At 42.6% G+C, this 17,039-nt stretch overlaps 1 protein-coding gene across 1 annotated transcript in view; it reads left to right on the top strand.

Moving 5' to 3' along the window:
* Positions 1 to 17,039, top strand: part of ADGRV1 (adhesion G protein-coupled receptor V1) — a 681,209-nt gene that overhangs the window by 302,717 nt on the left and 361,453 nt on the right. Inside the window, exons 58-61 of the mRNA XM_075837359.1 lie at positions 2,611 to 2,793; positions 3,245 to 3,424; positions 5,248 to 5,412; positions 7,098 to 7,215. Of these exons, the coding sequence (XP_075693474.1) occupies positions 2,611 to 2,793; positions 3,245 to 3,424; positions 5,248 to 5,412; positions 7,098 to 7,215 (646 nt within the window). The remainder of the gene's footprint in view (positions 1 to 2,610; positions 2,794 to 3,244; positions 3,425 to 5,247; positions 5,413 to 7,097; positions 7,216 to 17,039) is intronic.

Below are 17,039 nucleotides of genomic sequence, written 5' to 3'. Positions count from 1 at the left end.
CTGAGGGTACAGCTGTAGCCTTTGTAAAATATAAAGAGCTTAATAAAATCTGTAAAAATGTAATAAAATTAGCAAAAATACAAAATGAAAGGCAGGTGGCCAAGGATAGTAAAACAAATCCTAAAAAATTCTTCAAGCATATAAATGCAAAAAAGCCAAGGTCTGAACATGTAGGACCCCTAGATAATGGTAATGGGGAGTTGATCACAGGGGATCAAGAGAAGGCAGAGTTACTAAATGGGTTCTTTAGCTCTGTATATACAACTGAAGAAAGAGCAGCTGATGTAGCCGGTGCCAGTGCTGTTAATATATCAGTTGATATACTGAATTGCATGAATGTAGAGATGGTCCAAGCTAAATTAAATAAAATAAATGTGCACAAGGCTCCGGGACCAGATGGGTTACTCCCTAGAATTCTTAAAGAGCTTAGTTCAGTTATTTCTGTCCCCCTTTTCATAATATTCAGAGAATCTCTAGTGACTGGTATAGTGCCAAGGGACTGGCGCAGGGCAAATGTGGTGCCTATTTTCAAAAAGGGCTCTAGGTCTTCCCCGGGTAATTATAGACCAGTAAGCTTAACATCCATCGTGGGGAAAATGTTTGAGGGGCTATTGAGGGACTATATACAGGATTATGTGACAATAAATAGCATTATAAGTGACAGCCAGCACGGTTTTACTAAGGACAGAAGTTGTCAAACTAACCTGATCTGTTTTTATGAAGAGGTGAGCAGAAGTCTAGACAGAGGAGCCGCTGTGGATTTAGTGTTTTTGGACTTTGCAAAGGCATTTGACACTGTCCCCCATAGACGCCTAATGGGTAAATTAAGGACTATAGGTTTAGAAAATATAGTTTGTAATTGGATTGAGAATTGGCTCAAGGACCGTATCCAGAGAGTTGTGGTCAATGATTCCTTCTCTGAATGGTCACCGGTTATAAGTGGTGTACCCCAGGGTTCAGTGCTGGGACCACTATTATTCAACTTATTTATTAATGATATAGAGGAAGGGATTAATAGCACTATTTCTATTTTTGCAGATGACACCAAGCTATGTAATATAGTTCAGACTATGGAAGATGTTCATGAATTACAGGCAGATTTAAACAAACTAAGTGTTTGGGCGTCCACTTGGCAAATGAAGTTTAATGTAGATAAATGTAAAGTTATGCATCTGGGTACCAACAACCTGCATGCATCATATGTCCTAGGGGGCGCTACACTGGCGGATTCACTTGTTGAGAAGGATCTGGGTGTACTTGTAAATCATAAACTCAATAACAGCATGCAGTGTCAATCAGCTGCTTCAAAGGCCAGCAGGATATTGTTGTGTATTAAAAGAGGCATGGACTCGCGGGACAGGGATGTAATATTACCACTTTACAAAGCATTAGTGAGGCCTCATCTAGAATATGCAGTTCAGTTCTGGGCTCCAGTTCATAGAAAGGATGCCCTGGAGTTGGAAAAAATACAAAGAAGAGCAACGAAGCTAATAAGGGGCATGGAGAATCTAAGTTATGAGGAAAGATTGAAAGAATTAAACCTATTTAGCCTTGAAAAAAGACGACTAAGGGGGGACATGATTAACTTATATAAATATATTAATGGCACATACAAAAAATATGGTGATATCCTGTTCCTTGTAAAACCCGCTCAAAAAACAAGGGGGCACTCCCTCCGTCTGGAGAAAAAAAGGTTCAAGCTGCAGAGGCGACAAGGCTTCTTTACAGTAAGAACGGTGAATTTATGGAATAGCCTACCGCAGGAGCTGGTCACAGCAGGGACAGTAGATGGCTTTAAAAAAGGGTTAGATAATTTCCTAGAACAAAAAAATATTAGCTCCTATGTGTAGAAATTTTTCCTTCCCTTTTCCCTTCCCTTGGTTGAACTTGATGGACATGTGTCTTTTTTCAGCCGTACTAACTATGTAACTATGTAACTATGTAACCCTAATAAATGTATTTTGGTTGCAAGATATGCCATAGCATCCAAAAACTACACTGTAGGAATATATTTTGAGTTTTTAATGGCTTGACTGAGCCCATGCCACTTTTCCTATTTTTTTTACGTCAGCCCTGTGCTAGTCCAGCTCAACTCTAAACAGCTAGGTCATATTTGCCAGGCTGGTTGCTAGGGATACACTGCCTAACAACCAGTCCTTTAAATTTAGTTATTCCCAGTGTGTGTCCCTAGCAACCAGCCTTCAACAGACTACTCAGGTCAAACATTTTATACAGAATTAGCATCTTTTTTTATTTTTTCATATTGGAAAATCAAAGCAATATTGAAAGTTACTAGAAAAAACCTACAACCAAATCATCATGGGTACAGTTTGCTGTAGAGGCTGAAAAAACACTCTGTACCTTTCTAAAAAGTCCTTATTGGGAGTCACAACTTTACATCTATCCTCATTGAACATCTGGCCGGTACATTCTCCAGGCATATGCCACACAATGCCAGTCTGAAAGTCGTCTAAATATGCATAGCGGAGTTGTACAATTGTCTTTGATATTAAATTCATGATATTTTCTGTCCTCTACTACTTTAAGCATGTCTGTGGAACCAAACTGCGTTTTACCTGAGACCATAAGCTTATTCTTTTTTTGCTCCAGAGTCCAAACGGAGCTGTGATTGGCTACGAGGTTCCTCCTCCGCAAAACATACTGAGGCTTCCTGTTGTCAGACAAGCTGGAAAATTTGGCCTTGTGATTGTTTATTGGGAAGCCCTGCCATTCACTGCAAGTCATGAAGATTTTATACCATCCTCAGGGAATCTTACATTTTCTGATGGACAGGTCTGTACTTTACTTTAAGTGATATTTTGCCTGTTATGATCAAATACATTTGTATTAACGTTTCAATGAACTCGCTCCTACCTAACATGCACTAAAACGGTCTCAATAACATATGTATATTGATGACTATTGTCATTGTGGTCTGTAATGACTGGATAGGCAGGCTCTGCATCACTGCTTTCAATCAGTTATACAAAAAATGGAATGATGTAAAAAAAAATCTTTAGATTTTCTACAATGTGTTAAAAAAACACTGTGTTTATAAAACAACAAGGGATCAACTTGACTCATTCCACTAGAGGCTAGATTTATAAGGTAACTTTTGGTATAGTCAAATGCTTGTAAAGAAAAACGAAAAAATATTGTCCAGATTGACAAGTATTTGTCTGAGAAAGTACTATACTAGGAATTTTTGGCAAAAATGAAATTAACATTTGATTTGCTTTCACAGTCTTCGGGAGTAATTGAAATCTTTATATTGGATGACACCATTATAGAGTTTTTAGAAATATTCAATGTCTCCTTGAAACAAGTGACAAATGGCGGTAAACTTGGTAAAGAGACTACAGTTATGGTCAACATTCCCCCAAATGACTCTCCGTTAGGATTGTTTGGCTTTGAAAAAAAAGTGGTAAGTATTTAAGAAATATGTTCTCTGTCCCCACTCCTCTCAAAACAAGAAAAGATATACAGTATTCAGAATCAGCATAACACAATATAACAGGGGCGGACACAGATAGCAGAGGGACCTTGTGCGAGAATAGTATATGGGCCCTTTGCTGTGTAATAGCTTATCATGCAGCACACTCTTATGTTTTCATACAATCCACCAGTAATTGTGAGCTACTGTATGAAATTTATTAGCTCAGACTTCGTTCTCATCTGCGTCGGAAGCTCCATCAGGATTCCTCATCGCAGATACGGTAAATAATGGCATACAAAATAGAGCAGCATCCTGGTAAAACGACGGACACCTGACGGAACCTATTTTAGTCAATGGGCTCCATCAGGCACATTTAGTGTTCGTCATGAAACAGATCCGTCGCTTCGTGTATTTTCGTTGTTCTGCTCCTATGATGGAGCAGGACAAAGGAAACACCGAACACAAATGTGAACATAGCCTCAGGCCCTTACATGCAATCTAGTAGACAGTAAGAGGCTGCCAGCTGCTTTTTAAATGACAGTGGGCTGGGCTCCTGTGCAGCTGCATAGGTATGATATGTCCACCCCTGCAATATAATATCACAATGTGTTATCTGTGGTTTTACAGAAGACTGCCAGGTAACCTACAGCATTATCTTGAATCAATGTGTTACCACAATACACAAAATATACAGGCCAGAGAGTAAAGCTTCGTTCACATCTGCGCTAGGGCTCCGTTCCGACGTTCCGTCAGGGCTCCGTTCCAACGGAAAGCTCCGTCGTAAGGGAGCCCTAGCACAGATGCGAATGAAGCCTAAATCGCACCATAGCCATGGCCGAGCAATAGTTTGACTCTCAGCTATTCTTAACAACTGCCCCATACACATGCATACTCACGCATGTGTTTTTAGTAGGGAGAAGGCCACTGTCCGTTTCCTCCGGCAGCAGCTTATTCATAAACAAAAGGATCAGGCATGTTGAAATTTAACATGGCCAACCCTTCTCTCCCCCAACATCTGCCGTCAGGGGGAGAGTCACTTTACATTAGATCGCCGGCTGCTCCTAAGTAATCCGTTTGGCTGACATACGTCTAATTTGTATGGCCAGCTTTACTTTAAAAGACAACTTCATCTCTGCTTCATCTGTGTAATATACTGTAAACATACATTAACCCGTTTGCAAACAGCAGTTACAACACTAAGAAATTGCAACTGGGAAGGATCCTAAAGAGAGGAGATAAAGTTTTCCTGTGGTTGTCTTTTATGTTCCATTCATGTTTTTCTTGTATGTATGTGGCAAACATGCTGTTACTGTAGTAGGAACCAAGTCATAGGCCCCATGGAGAAGATTGTATGGCGACACTGTGGCTCTGTACTAGTGGCCTGCAGGAAATCCATGTGCTGCCGTTTGGGTTTACGTGCGGTGCCGTACAGGAATATGGGAGCTATTCTCCCCTAAAGCAGTGTTCTGTAACACGGCATCCAGATGTAGAATGCCATAATCTTTATACTGTCGGAACAATACAGAATCAACTAAAAAAACCTCAGTGTGCATCTGCAATACAGAGTTACAGGAGGGCTCAATAGAAGTATATGGGTGCCCTATTACAGCACCGGGGTTGTACAAGTCAGTGTTATGGCCGTGTATCTTGAGGCTTAATGCAGATATGTAACATAAAATATCGATATCAGTTGAAATATATGTGGCTCTGGTGCAGAAAATGATCATCACTACCAGTTCAGAGTGTGACACTGTACAATATATCCTTCAATTTGTATAAAATGCACATCCCATTATTTTCTTATTTGTAAGGTACTGGTTTCTGAGCCGCAGAGAACAGGAGACCCAGCTGGTGAAGTATCTCTGACGGTGGTGCGGAGTCAAGGTGGTCATGGCGTTGTCAAAGTAATTTGGATTGTAGAAGAAGCTGCAGAATCTGACCTGAGCCCATTAAATGGCACTCTTATTTTTAATGAGGTGTGGAACTTGTAGACATTTTAAAGACCTTTCTCATTGTAAAAGATTTGATACAAATTCCTAATGCACTGCACAACCCTACTGAGAAAAATGACGTTAGCTGAATGAAAGGATAAGACCTTCTTTCTCAGAAATCACTTTCCTTTGTACAAATTGTCACACAATTTGATTACATAAGCCCTTGATATTTTTCTACGTAACACATTTTTCTTTCATCCATTGTTATATAAAATTAAACTTACATAATACATTTTTTTATACACTGTATTAACTTATATAAGGCTGTAAATGATATTGAATAGAAATCTGTTGCCGGTCAGTCTGTCCTAAAATCTTTGAAATCATTTTCATAAGTAAACCCAATAAGGCCTTTAGCACAGGACTGCATATGTGAATATCAAATATCAGTGTCATTTCCCCAAACATTTTAGGGGTATCATTGCTGGGAGCAGTGCTGCAGTGAAAACAAATGATCAGACAGTGATATCAGATATTAAATGTTATTAAGTGTTCTTCGTGCTCTAGAGCCGAAAGCCACCCCAAACTTACATTTTTGGGCTTGGCTCATGGAGAGAGGTCACATTCTATAAAAATATATGACAAAGTTTGCAGTAAAGTAACAGGATTAACACAATTCAATTGCAATGGTTTCCTATGGCAAAAACATTTAAAGTGCCTAATTTCTGTGAATGTCAGTAGTCCCTAGACAAGTTGCCATGTAGCCAAGCCTAATGCAAGCAACCTCCTTAACTTCTTCCCACCCTATGACGTACATTATGGGAACTATGTAGGTAAATGTATGTTCTAATGATGGCACGGGCACCGGAGATGTGCCCGCGCCATCACTTGTGGTTGCTGGCTGTATTTAACAGCCGTCACCCCATCGGCCCCCCACAGAACAAGATTGCCATGGGTTCTCATGGCAGGCGGGGGCCTAATAAAGGCCCTCAGGTCTGCCATCTTAGTACACATATTAGGCCCTGCCGGGGACAGAGCCTAATAAGATGCCTGCCAGCATTACACAGGGTGCAGTGTGGAGGATCTGAGGTTCAAGACCCCCATTCTTGCGATCAGTGGGGGTCCCAGCAGTGGGACCCCCATCGATCAAACTAATATCACCTATCCTGTGGATAGGGGATAATTGTAGATTCTGGAACAACCTCTTTTAGGGGGTTAAACCTTTAGTTTTAAAATGTAGTCCATCAGCTTGCATTTAAACTCGTAAACGCAGCCATAGATAATGTATCCAATTCAACTGGTAATGACTATTCTGCATGCTAAAGCCACCCAGGATTTTGATTACCAGCGGTGTAGGAGATGCATATATTGGAGTTGCACTCAAGCCCTAGTGCTTGAAAGGTCCAAAGGCCTCTCTGCCATACAAAAAGATAGCAATACTAAAATGGGATGAGCAGAAATGTGACGGTGTGTCATGATAATTAAACAATAATATATTATCACTAGACCAATGAATACCCATTCTTCTAATGTGAAGTTATCACATTTCAGGGTTTGGGGACCCTGGTATAGACTTTGCATCAGGGGGCAGGAACTTGAAGCTATGCCTCTAATGACTACTCTGATTATACTACATTAATATACTACCTATGCTATAATTTTTTTGTTACTCATCCTGTTGTATTAATATATTATAAAGTTCTCTTCAACTATTGTTCATATTTCAGAGTGATACCAGAAAGACATTCACAATCCAAGCTATACAGGATGGCCTACTTGAGGGAGAAGAAACATTCATAGTTCAGCTGGTGTCAGCAGAGTATTCAGTTATTTCTCCAGTAGATGGTAAAGTTTATTCTTTCTATCTATCTATCTATCTATCTATCTATCTATCTATCTATCTATCTATCTATCTATCTATCTATCTATCTATCTATCTATCTATCTATCTATCTATCTATCTATCTATCTATCTATCTATCTATCTATCTATCTTTCTCTCTACCTATCATCGTCTGTCTGTCTTTCTATCTACAGTTAAGTCCACAATTATTTGGACAGTGACACAAGTTTTGGCATTTTAGCTGTTTACCAAAACATATTGAATGTACAGTTATATCATCAATATGGACTTAAAGTGCAGACTCTCAGCTTTAATTTGAGTGTATTCACATCCTAATTTGAGGAAGGGTTTAGGAATTTCAGCTCTTTAATATGTGGCTGCCTCTTTTTCAAAGGACCAAAGGTAATTGGACAATTATCTCAAAAGCTATTTTATGGGCTGCATGGGCTATTCCCTCATTAATCCATCATCAATGAGGAAAGGTAAAAGGTCTGGAGTTGATTCCAGGTGTGGCATTTGCATTTGGAAGCTGTTGCTGTGAACCTACAACATGAGGTCAATGCAAGTGAAACAGACCATCGTTAGGCTGAAAAAAACTGAAGAAATCCATCAGAGAGATAGCACAAATGTTAGGAGTGGCCAAATCAACAGTTTGGTACATTTTTGATAAAAAAAAAAAAAAAGAGCGCATTGGTGATCTCGTGAACTCTAAAAGGCCTGGACGTCCACGGAACACAACAGTGGTGGATGATCAAAGAATCCTTTCCATGGTGAAGAAAAACTCCTTCACAACATCTACCCAAGTGAAGAACACTCTCCTTGAAGTATGTGTATCAGTATCTAAGTCTACCATAAAGAGAAGACTTCATGAGAGCAAATACAGAGGGTTCACCACAAGGTGCAAACCATTAATCAGCCTCAAAAATAGAAAGGCCAGATTAGACTTTGCCAAACAACATGTAAAGAAGCCAGCCCAGTTCTCGAACAGCATTCTTTGGACAGATGAAACTAAGATCAACCTGTACCAGAATGAGGAAAGGAAGAAAGTATGGAGAAGGCCTAGAATGGCTCATGATCCAAAGCACACGACATCCTCTGTAAAACATGGTGGAGGCAGTGTGATGGCATGGGCATGCATGGCTGCCAAAGGAACTGGGTCACTAGTGTTTATTGATGATGTGACTGAAGACAGAAACAGCCAGATGAATTCTGAAGTGTTCAGAGATATTATTTCTGCTCAGATTCAACCAAATGCAGCAAGGTTGATTGGACGTCGCTTCAGAGTACAGGTGGACAATGACCCAAAACATACTGCAAAAGCAACCCAGGAGTTTTTTAAAGGCAAAAAAATGGAATATTCTGCATTGGCCAAGTCAATCACCAGATCTCAACCTGATCGAGCATGCATTTCACTTGCTTAAGACACAACTTAAGGCAGAAAGACCACAATGAAGCAACAACTAAAGGCAGCTGCAGTAAAGGCCTGGCAAAGCATCACAAAGGAGGAACCCCAGCATTTGGTGATGTCTATGAGTAGAGGCGTAGCTAGGTTCTCCAACACCCAGGGCAAAGATTCAGTTTTGCGTCCCCCCCAAACCTCTTTCCCGACATCTCCTTCCCCCTCACCATGTTTGTTTTCCCTACCAATTAATGAGGTTTCATTTTTTCCCCGCATTTTTTTAATGTAACTTAAGCATAAAGCCATTTGTACATTTTACAAGCAATATACTTCTATGTACAACACCAGAACCAAGTTAATTACATATATACAGCACCAGAACAAAGCCCAGTGCATATATACAGCGCCAAAACAAAGATCAGTACATATATACAACACCAGAACCAAGCTCAGTACATATATACAGCAACAGAACAAAGCTCATTACATATATACAGCACTAGAACAAAGCTCATTACATATATACACCACCAGAACAAAGCTCAAAACATAAATATAGTACCAGAACCAAGCCCAGTACATGTATGCATCACCAGAACCAAGCTCAGTACATATATACAACTCCAGTTCCAAGCTCAGAACATATATACAGCACCAGAACAAAGCTCAATACATATATACAGTACCAGGACCAAACTCAGTACATATATACAACGAAAAAAGTTAGAGGTCCAGCACACGATATAATGTGAAAAAATACAAAACTGTTTATTTAAGTCCAAATTAAAACAAGAAATTAAAAAATCCCGGAAGAGAACGCCTACGCATTTTGAACTTTTCAGTTCTTAATCATCAGCTATGATTAAGAACTGAAAAGTTTGAAACGCGTAGGTGTTCTCTCCCGGGATTTTTTATTTTCTTGTTTTAATTTTGACTTAAATAAACAGTTTTGTATTTTTTCACATTATATCGTGTGCTGGACCTCTAACTTTTTTCCCTGGATTTCTACCTACTCCCGACGTAGCTCTCTTGCCCATGCACTGAATAATCATGGAATGTGGCGTCTTTATTTCAAATCAGTGGTGAGCGGACCAATTTTTCTTGTATATTTTTTACATATATACAACACCAGATTCAAGCTCAGTACATATATACAGCACCAGAACAAAGCTCAATACATGTATACAGTACCATCACCAAGACCAGTACATATATACAGCACCAAAAGCAAGCTCAGTACATAAATACAGCACTAGAACAAATACAGCACAATTTAGTGCAAACCCTGCTGTATAGGTTTGCACTAAATTGTATACAACTCCCAGCATGGCCCAAACAATGGTAAGGATATGCACATTTATACAGCACCAGAACCAAGCTCAGTACATAAATACAGCACCAGAACAAAGCTCAGTACATAAATACAGCACCAGAACAAATACAGCTCAATTTAGTGCAAACCCTGCCATATAAGTTTGCACTAAATTGTATACAGCTCCCAGCATGGCCTAAACAATGGTAAGGATATGCTGGGAGTTGTTGTTTCACAAAAAAAATCATACCACCATCATCTCGCTGCAGATCATACAGTGAATACAGTGCTTATTAGCGGCAGAATAATGATTTACATTAAGTGACTCACAGGTGACGATCTCAGATTCTAGTTCTTTTTCTCTTTTCTTATCCATCTGTTCCAGACCTCTGTGACGACTTCTCCTGGCCACAGCCCATTTCTGCAGTTTGCAACTCAGATGTCTTTAGCCTCTCAATTTTCAAACATTTCTGCACCTATGACCAAAGATAAAGTTCTCATGGGGCCAGACACTGCACCTCTAATTATAATAGCACCATAGATTGTGGCCCCCTACATACACCATGCCCACTGTAGATAGTGCCCCATTGAGCCCCCTGTAGTTAGTGCCCTACATAGATCCCCCTGTAGATAGTGACCCCCTTAGAGCCCCTGTAGATCGTGCCCCACATACAGCCCCCTGTAGATAGTGTCCCACATTTAGCCACCCCTGAAGATAGTGCTCACATATAGCCACCCCTGTAGATAGTGCCCTACATATAGCCCCACTGTATATAGTTCCCCACATATAGCCCCCTCTGAAAATAGTGCCCCACATGTAGCCCCCTGTAGATAGTGCCCCACATATAGCCCCCTGTAGGTAGTGCTCCACATATAGCCCACCCCTGTATATAGCTCTCCCTATAGTGCTCATATAGCCCACCCCTGTATATAGCCCCCCCCGTGTAGATATAGCCTATCCCTGTATATAGTGTCCCACATACAGCCCACCCCTGTAGATAGTGCCCGGCATATATCTCACGCTATAAATAGTGCTCGACATATAGCCCACCCCTGTATACAGTGCCTCACATATAGCTCCCCCTATAGTGCTCCACATATAGCCCACCCCAGTATATAACCCACCCCTGCATATAGTGCCTCACATATAGCTCCCCCTATAGTGCTCCACATATAGCCCACCCCTGTATATAGCCCACCCCTGTATATAGTGCCCCACATTTAGCTCCCCTATAGTGTTCCACATATAGCCCACCCCTGTATATAGCCCACCCCTGTATATAGTGCCTCACATAAAGCTCCCCCTATAGTGCTCCACATATAGCCCACCCCTGTATATAGCCCCCCTGTAGATAGAGCCGACCCCTGTAGATAGTGCCTGTTTTTAATGTCACTCACATTTTTATTAGGATAAAAAAAACAAAACTTTACATACTCACCTTAATCCCGTTCCCGCGCCATCCAGTGGCAATGCAGACCTGCTCTCTTCTGAGCAGGTCTGCTGGGGTTGAACGACCCAAGTGGCACAATGACGTCATCACGCCGCTTGTGTCATTGAAAGGCGCGGATTGACAGGGCAAGTCATTCTGCCCTGCCAATCAGAGCCTTTCATAGACCCAAGCGGCGCAATGACGTCATTGTGCCGCTTGCGTCTATGAAAGGCGCTGATTGGCAGGGCACTATGCCCTGTCAATGAGCACCTTTCAACGATGCAAGTGGCACAAAGAAATAATTACGCCGCACGGAACGTACCCCGCCATTTATCGCCTATAGTGCAGGAGGGGGTGGCAGAGGCTGGTTTCAGTGGCGCCACCGCCCCCTCAGAGAGGCAGCAGGCTGCCGTCATAGATGGTGAGGCCCTGGCACCCCTCCACCTTCTCTATTACTTGCGACTGGGGCCCTGCCTGCCCCCCCCCCACTAGCTATGCCCCTGTCCACGGGTTCCAGACTTCAGGCAGTCATTGCCTGCAAAGGATTCTCTACAAAGTATTTAAAAAAGGAATAATAGCCATGACTAAGAACACCGAAAGTGTTCGAAACGCGTAGGCTCCAATACTATCTACCCTAAACTGCCTCGCTACTGCGTCCACTTATTTGTTCTATTTTAATAATTTAATTACAATAAAAATGGGAACTCTGATTCCTTTTTAAAACACAACAACAGCGCTGGATCGACTCTCCTTGTTTTTCCCTTATTAAAAAAACCAACATTTTATTTATGGTAATGTTAATTTGTCCAATTACTTTTGAGTCCCTGAAATGAGGAGGCTGTGTAGAAAAATGGTTGCAATTCCTAAACGTTTCATAGGTTATATTTGTTCAACCCCTTGAATTAAACCTGGTATAGCAGAAAAAGGAGTCACCGCGGGCACTGCTGCACTTCAATGGAACCAAAATGCTTGGAAGGTTCAGATCGTTGGTAATAATGTACGGAAGAGTGTAAGAATAAATGGAATTTATTAATAATATGACTACGCGTTTCAATGCCGTACTGGCATCTTCATCAGGTCGTGGATGAACAAACAAATGTATTTTGAACTTTGAACTGTGGTAGCATGCAGAGCCCAAATCATGAAGATTGTGTCATTGTCCAAATAATTCTGGACCTAACTCTATCTATCTATCTATCTATCTATCTATCTATCTATCTATCTATCTATCTATCTATCTATCTATCTATCTATCTATCTATCTGTTAGAAAAACGCAGCACTCCAGATTTTCATGAGATAAAGTGGATCCTATATTCACCTATAAGGTGCGACATTTCAGCTCATTTAATGGAGCCTTTCTCAAGAAATGAATAAGTGTACAGACTGGGTTTATAAACCTTCAACAAATCATTAACATTAATTACAAACAATTTTTGAAAAGAGCATACAAAAATACATAATGTATCATATATATTAATATCAGTGCGTATTATATAATTATGTAGAAACATAAATATTGCACGAAATTAATTAATTCATATTGTCCAAAAATAAGTGTTTATCCCCAATAGCGTCTCAGTTGTAGCACAATTTTCACCTACCGACTGACCAGCATAGATACCGGTATAGCAACATAGTTGTATTAGCAACGGCGATCTGTAGCGTTAACTGCGCATGTCAGGAAATATAATGTCGATATGTAAAAAAGGCAACATTCGCATCATTGGGAACACAGTCCAACTAGTGCATTCCCACAATGAAATAGCGTTTAACGGCGACCATCTTACTAAAGGTAAAACAATCCATCTCCTTATAACCTAGCTGCAACACTACTATGAAAAAATATAATGGTCATATTAGTTTGGGATTTATATAGTAATAACTGATATTAGTTATTACAAAATTTATTTAATTCATATTTAAATATAACCGGCATCTATCAAATATCATCATCATCCTGTGGATATGCCATAAATGTCTGAGAAGGTTATAATCCTTTAATGAAACATACTGTATATATAATTATTCCAGATGATCTGAAATTGAAGACTATATTACTCGTTTCATATTCTTCTTCTTATTATTATTATGTACTGCTCTGTACAAGCTCTAAGCTGTATGGAGCTTTAATACAACATCCATAGAAGTCTATGGGGCAATACTATATCTACATGTGCCTCCAATTGAAGTATTGCTTCCTAGGGAGAAAACCTCTGTATTATAATGCTGTACAAAGACACCATACAGCGGCTCACTGTATGCCTATGGCTCTGTAGTATGGCCGTAGAGACTTTACGTGCAGCTATACAGGCTCTGTGCATGAGGCCTAAAGTGGCGTACTTTATTCGTCTTTTTTTCTCACTAATTTTAGTTTGTTTTCACCCTGTACAGTGTACAAAAACACTTATATTTGTACTTAAAACAGTAAGATTGCTGCTGTTTGTGGGTCTCTTATTCTTATGTGTCTATAATACACTGCGTCTACAATGAGGTTTTGCAGTGAATGGGTTGTGGGTCTCATTGGCACAATAACACCAGTCCTGCCCAGTAGCCTACAAATATCTGATACAAGTACGGTGTTAGAAATAATTGTCTGCATGAAAATTTTCAGTTGTTCATGTGTAAGGGTATGTTCACACGGCAGCGTCCAATACGCCTGAAATTACGGAGCTGTTTTCAGGCGAAAACAGCTCCTGAATTTCAGACGTAATTGTTCGTACTCGCGTTTTTCGCAGCGTCAATTACGGACGTAATTGGAGCTGTTTTTCAATGGAGTCAATGAAAAACTACTCCAATTACGTCTCAAGAAGTGACATGCACTTCTTTGACGCGGGCGTCTTTTTACGCACCATCTTTTGACAGCGGCGCATAAAAGAAAAGCCTGTGTGCACAGAACATCGTAACCCCATTGATTTCAATGGGCAGATGTTTGCCGGCTGTAGCGCCCATGGCCGCGGGCCGTCGGGTTTACTCACCTCCCGACGCCCGCAGCCATGGATCTGTGAGCACTGGCCTCCGTCTCCCTCCTAGGAGATGCCAGCGCTCACTTCCGCTCTGTTCGGCTGGGTCCCGTAGGGTGCGCGCTCGTGCCCGGCCTTAAAGGGCCAGCGCGCGCAATTAGGAAATCGTCATCACCATCAACTGCCATGATTTCCTGGTCTATAAGAAGGCCCCTGGCCTTCTAATCCTTGCCTGAGCGTTGTTAGTCTTTCTCAGTCTGTCTCGCAAATGGTCCCTTAGTGTCTCCCGTTCCAGCTGTTACCCGTGCCCTGTTACCGTTCCTGTATTCCGTATTGTTCCTGTGCCTACCCACGTTCAAGTGCCATCTGCCACGTCAAGTGCCATTTGCCACGTCAAGTGCCATCTGCCACGTCAAGTGTCTACCGCTTCATCGGATACTGCCCGCCACGCCTGGCGCCACTTGCCGCACCTGCCTCCATCCGTGCTGAAGCCACAGCCACCGCCCGGACTATTTCAGGTACCCAAGCATTACTGTCTACCATTTACTTCTGCTTAGACTGTGACCTGGTCAGCTGCCTCCCCGCTACGGCGGAGCGGCCTAGTGGGTCCACAAACCCTGTGTCCGTGACAGTACACTCAGGCCATGGAACCCGCTGGCCAGCCCAAGACCCCAGTACAGAAGATTCAGACAGAGATGCATGACCTACGCACACGTCAGGATCAACTCCTTGAGGCGGTGAATTCTATCCTGGTCCGCCTGGATCTACTCGCTGTTCCACCCCCGGTTCTTCCTCTTGAAGCTGTTGCCGTGCCACTGCCTGTTGCTCCCCCTGTTTGTTCCGGATCCTCAGTTCCTCTGCCTCTTCCTCCTCGCTACGACGGTGACCCCAGAGCATGTAGAGGATTACTCAATCAATGCACGGTGCATTTTAGGCTACGGCCTCATCTCTTCCCCTCCGAGGAGGCCAAAGTGGCATTTATTATCTCCCTCCTCGCTGGCAAGGCCCTCGCATGGGTGAACCCAATCTTGGAGCAACAAGGACCTGTATCCTCGGACCTAGCCTTGTTCCTGCAGTCCTTTCGTGCTGTGTTCGAGGAGCCGGGTCGAACATCCTCTGCCGCAGCTACTCTGTTGACCCTCAAGCAAGAAGGCTCCACAGTAGGGGAGTATGCTATCTCCTTCCATACCCTAGCAGCCGAGCTGGCATGGAACAATGAGGCACTGGTGGCGACCTTCTGGCAGGGACTATCCTTTCACATCATGGACGAACTGGCAGCCCGCGACCTTCCTTCTACCTTGGATGCCCTCATCCTGTTAGCCACCCGGGTTGATATGAGAATCCGGGAGCACTCTCTAGAGGTTCGTCAGGAGAGCCGGGCCCACAGACCAGCACCCTCTGCCCAGAGACCACTATTGTCCACTCCTAGTGCGCTACCTGAGGAACCCATGCAGTTAGACAGAGTCCGGTTATCTGAACAGGAGAAGCAGCGCAGACGCTCCTCTGGACTTTGTATGTATTGTGGCCTCAAGGGTCATTTTGTGCGCCAATGCCCACAGAAACCGGGAAACTCCCGTACCTAGGGTTGGTTGGAGATGCAACTCTAGGTGGAACGTCTCCAAACGTTAAAACCTCTTCCAAATTATTGATACCTGTGGCCATCGTCACCGGACAGACATCACATCCTTCCTCCGCCTATCTTGACTCTGGAGCGGCAGCCAATTTTATCCACCAGGATCTAGTGGATCGGTTTCAACTACCCACAGTCCGTCTGGAGAGACCCCTGGCAGTTGCTTCTGTGAATGGTCTACCGTTGCCTGATCCGATCATGCGCATCACTGAGCCGTTGACATTACGGGTCAGAGTTCTTCACTCAGAACAGATCTCCTTCCTGGTACTACCCAAGGCTATCAATCCTATCCTGCTGGGTCTGCCATGGCTCCGTCTACAAGCACCGACACTCGACTGGAGTTCTGGAAAAGTTCTTCAATGGGGTTCCAGATGCCATAGCCATTGCCTGTCACAAGTCCGTCCTGTTGTGCCCCCTCTGCCTCAGTCACTCTCCGATCTACCTTCTCAGTATGCCAGTTTTGCGGATGTCTTTTGCAAACGAGAGGCTGAGACGTTGCCTCCACATCGGAATTATGACTGTCCCATTGAACTGGTTCCCAATGCTTCCCTTCCCCGTGGACGAGTATATCCTCTCTCCTTGCCAGAGACATTATCGATGTCAGCCTATATCAATGAGAACTTGGAGAGAGGTTTTATTCGAAAATCTTCCTCCCCGGCCGGGGCAGGATTCTTCCTCGTTAAAAAGAGAGATGGATCTCTCTGACCCTGCATTGACTACCATGGTCTCAATCAGATCACGGTCAAGAACAAATACCCGTTGCCACTCATTTCTGAGCTGTTTGATCGCATACGAGAAGCCCAAAAATTTTCGAAGCTAGATCTGCGGGGGGCCTATAATCTAATCCGGATTCGCCGGGGTGACGAATGGAAGACGGCATTTAACACCCGCGATGGGCACTACGAATACCTAGTGATGCCCTTCGGACTGTGTAACGCTCCTGCAGTATTTCAGGAGTTCGTTAATGACATCTTCCGAGATCTCCTCTATATGTGTGTTGTAGTTTATCTCGATGATATTCTAATCTTCTCCCCAGATCTGATGACCCATCGGAGGCATGTTCGTCAAGTTCTTCTGAGACTAAGAGAGAATC

This window comes from Rhinoderma darwinii, chromosome 1, assembly GCF_050947455.1.
Source record: "Rhinoderma darwinii isolate aRhiDar2 chromosome 1, aRhiDar2.hap1, whole genome shotgun sequence".
Taxonomy (NCBI): Eukaryota; Metazoa; Chordata; class Amphibia; order Anura; family Rhinodermatidae; genus Rhinoderma; species Rhinoderma darwinii.
This window is presented reverse-complemented; position numbering and strand designations above follow the sequence as displayed.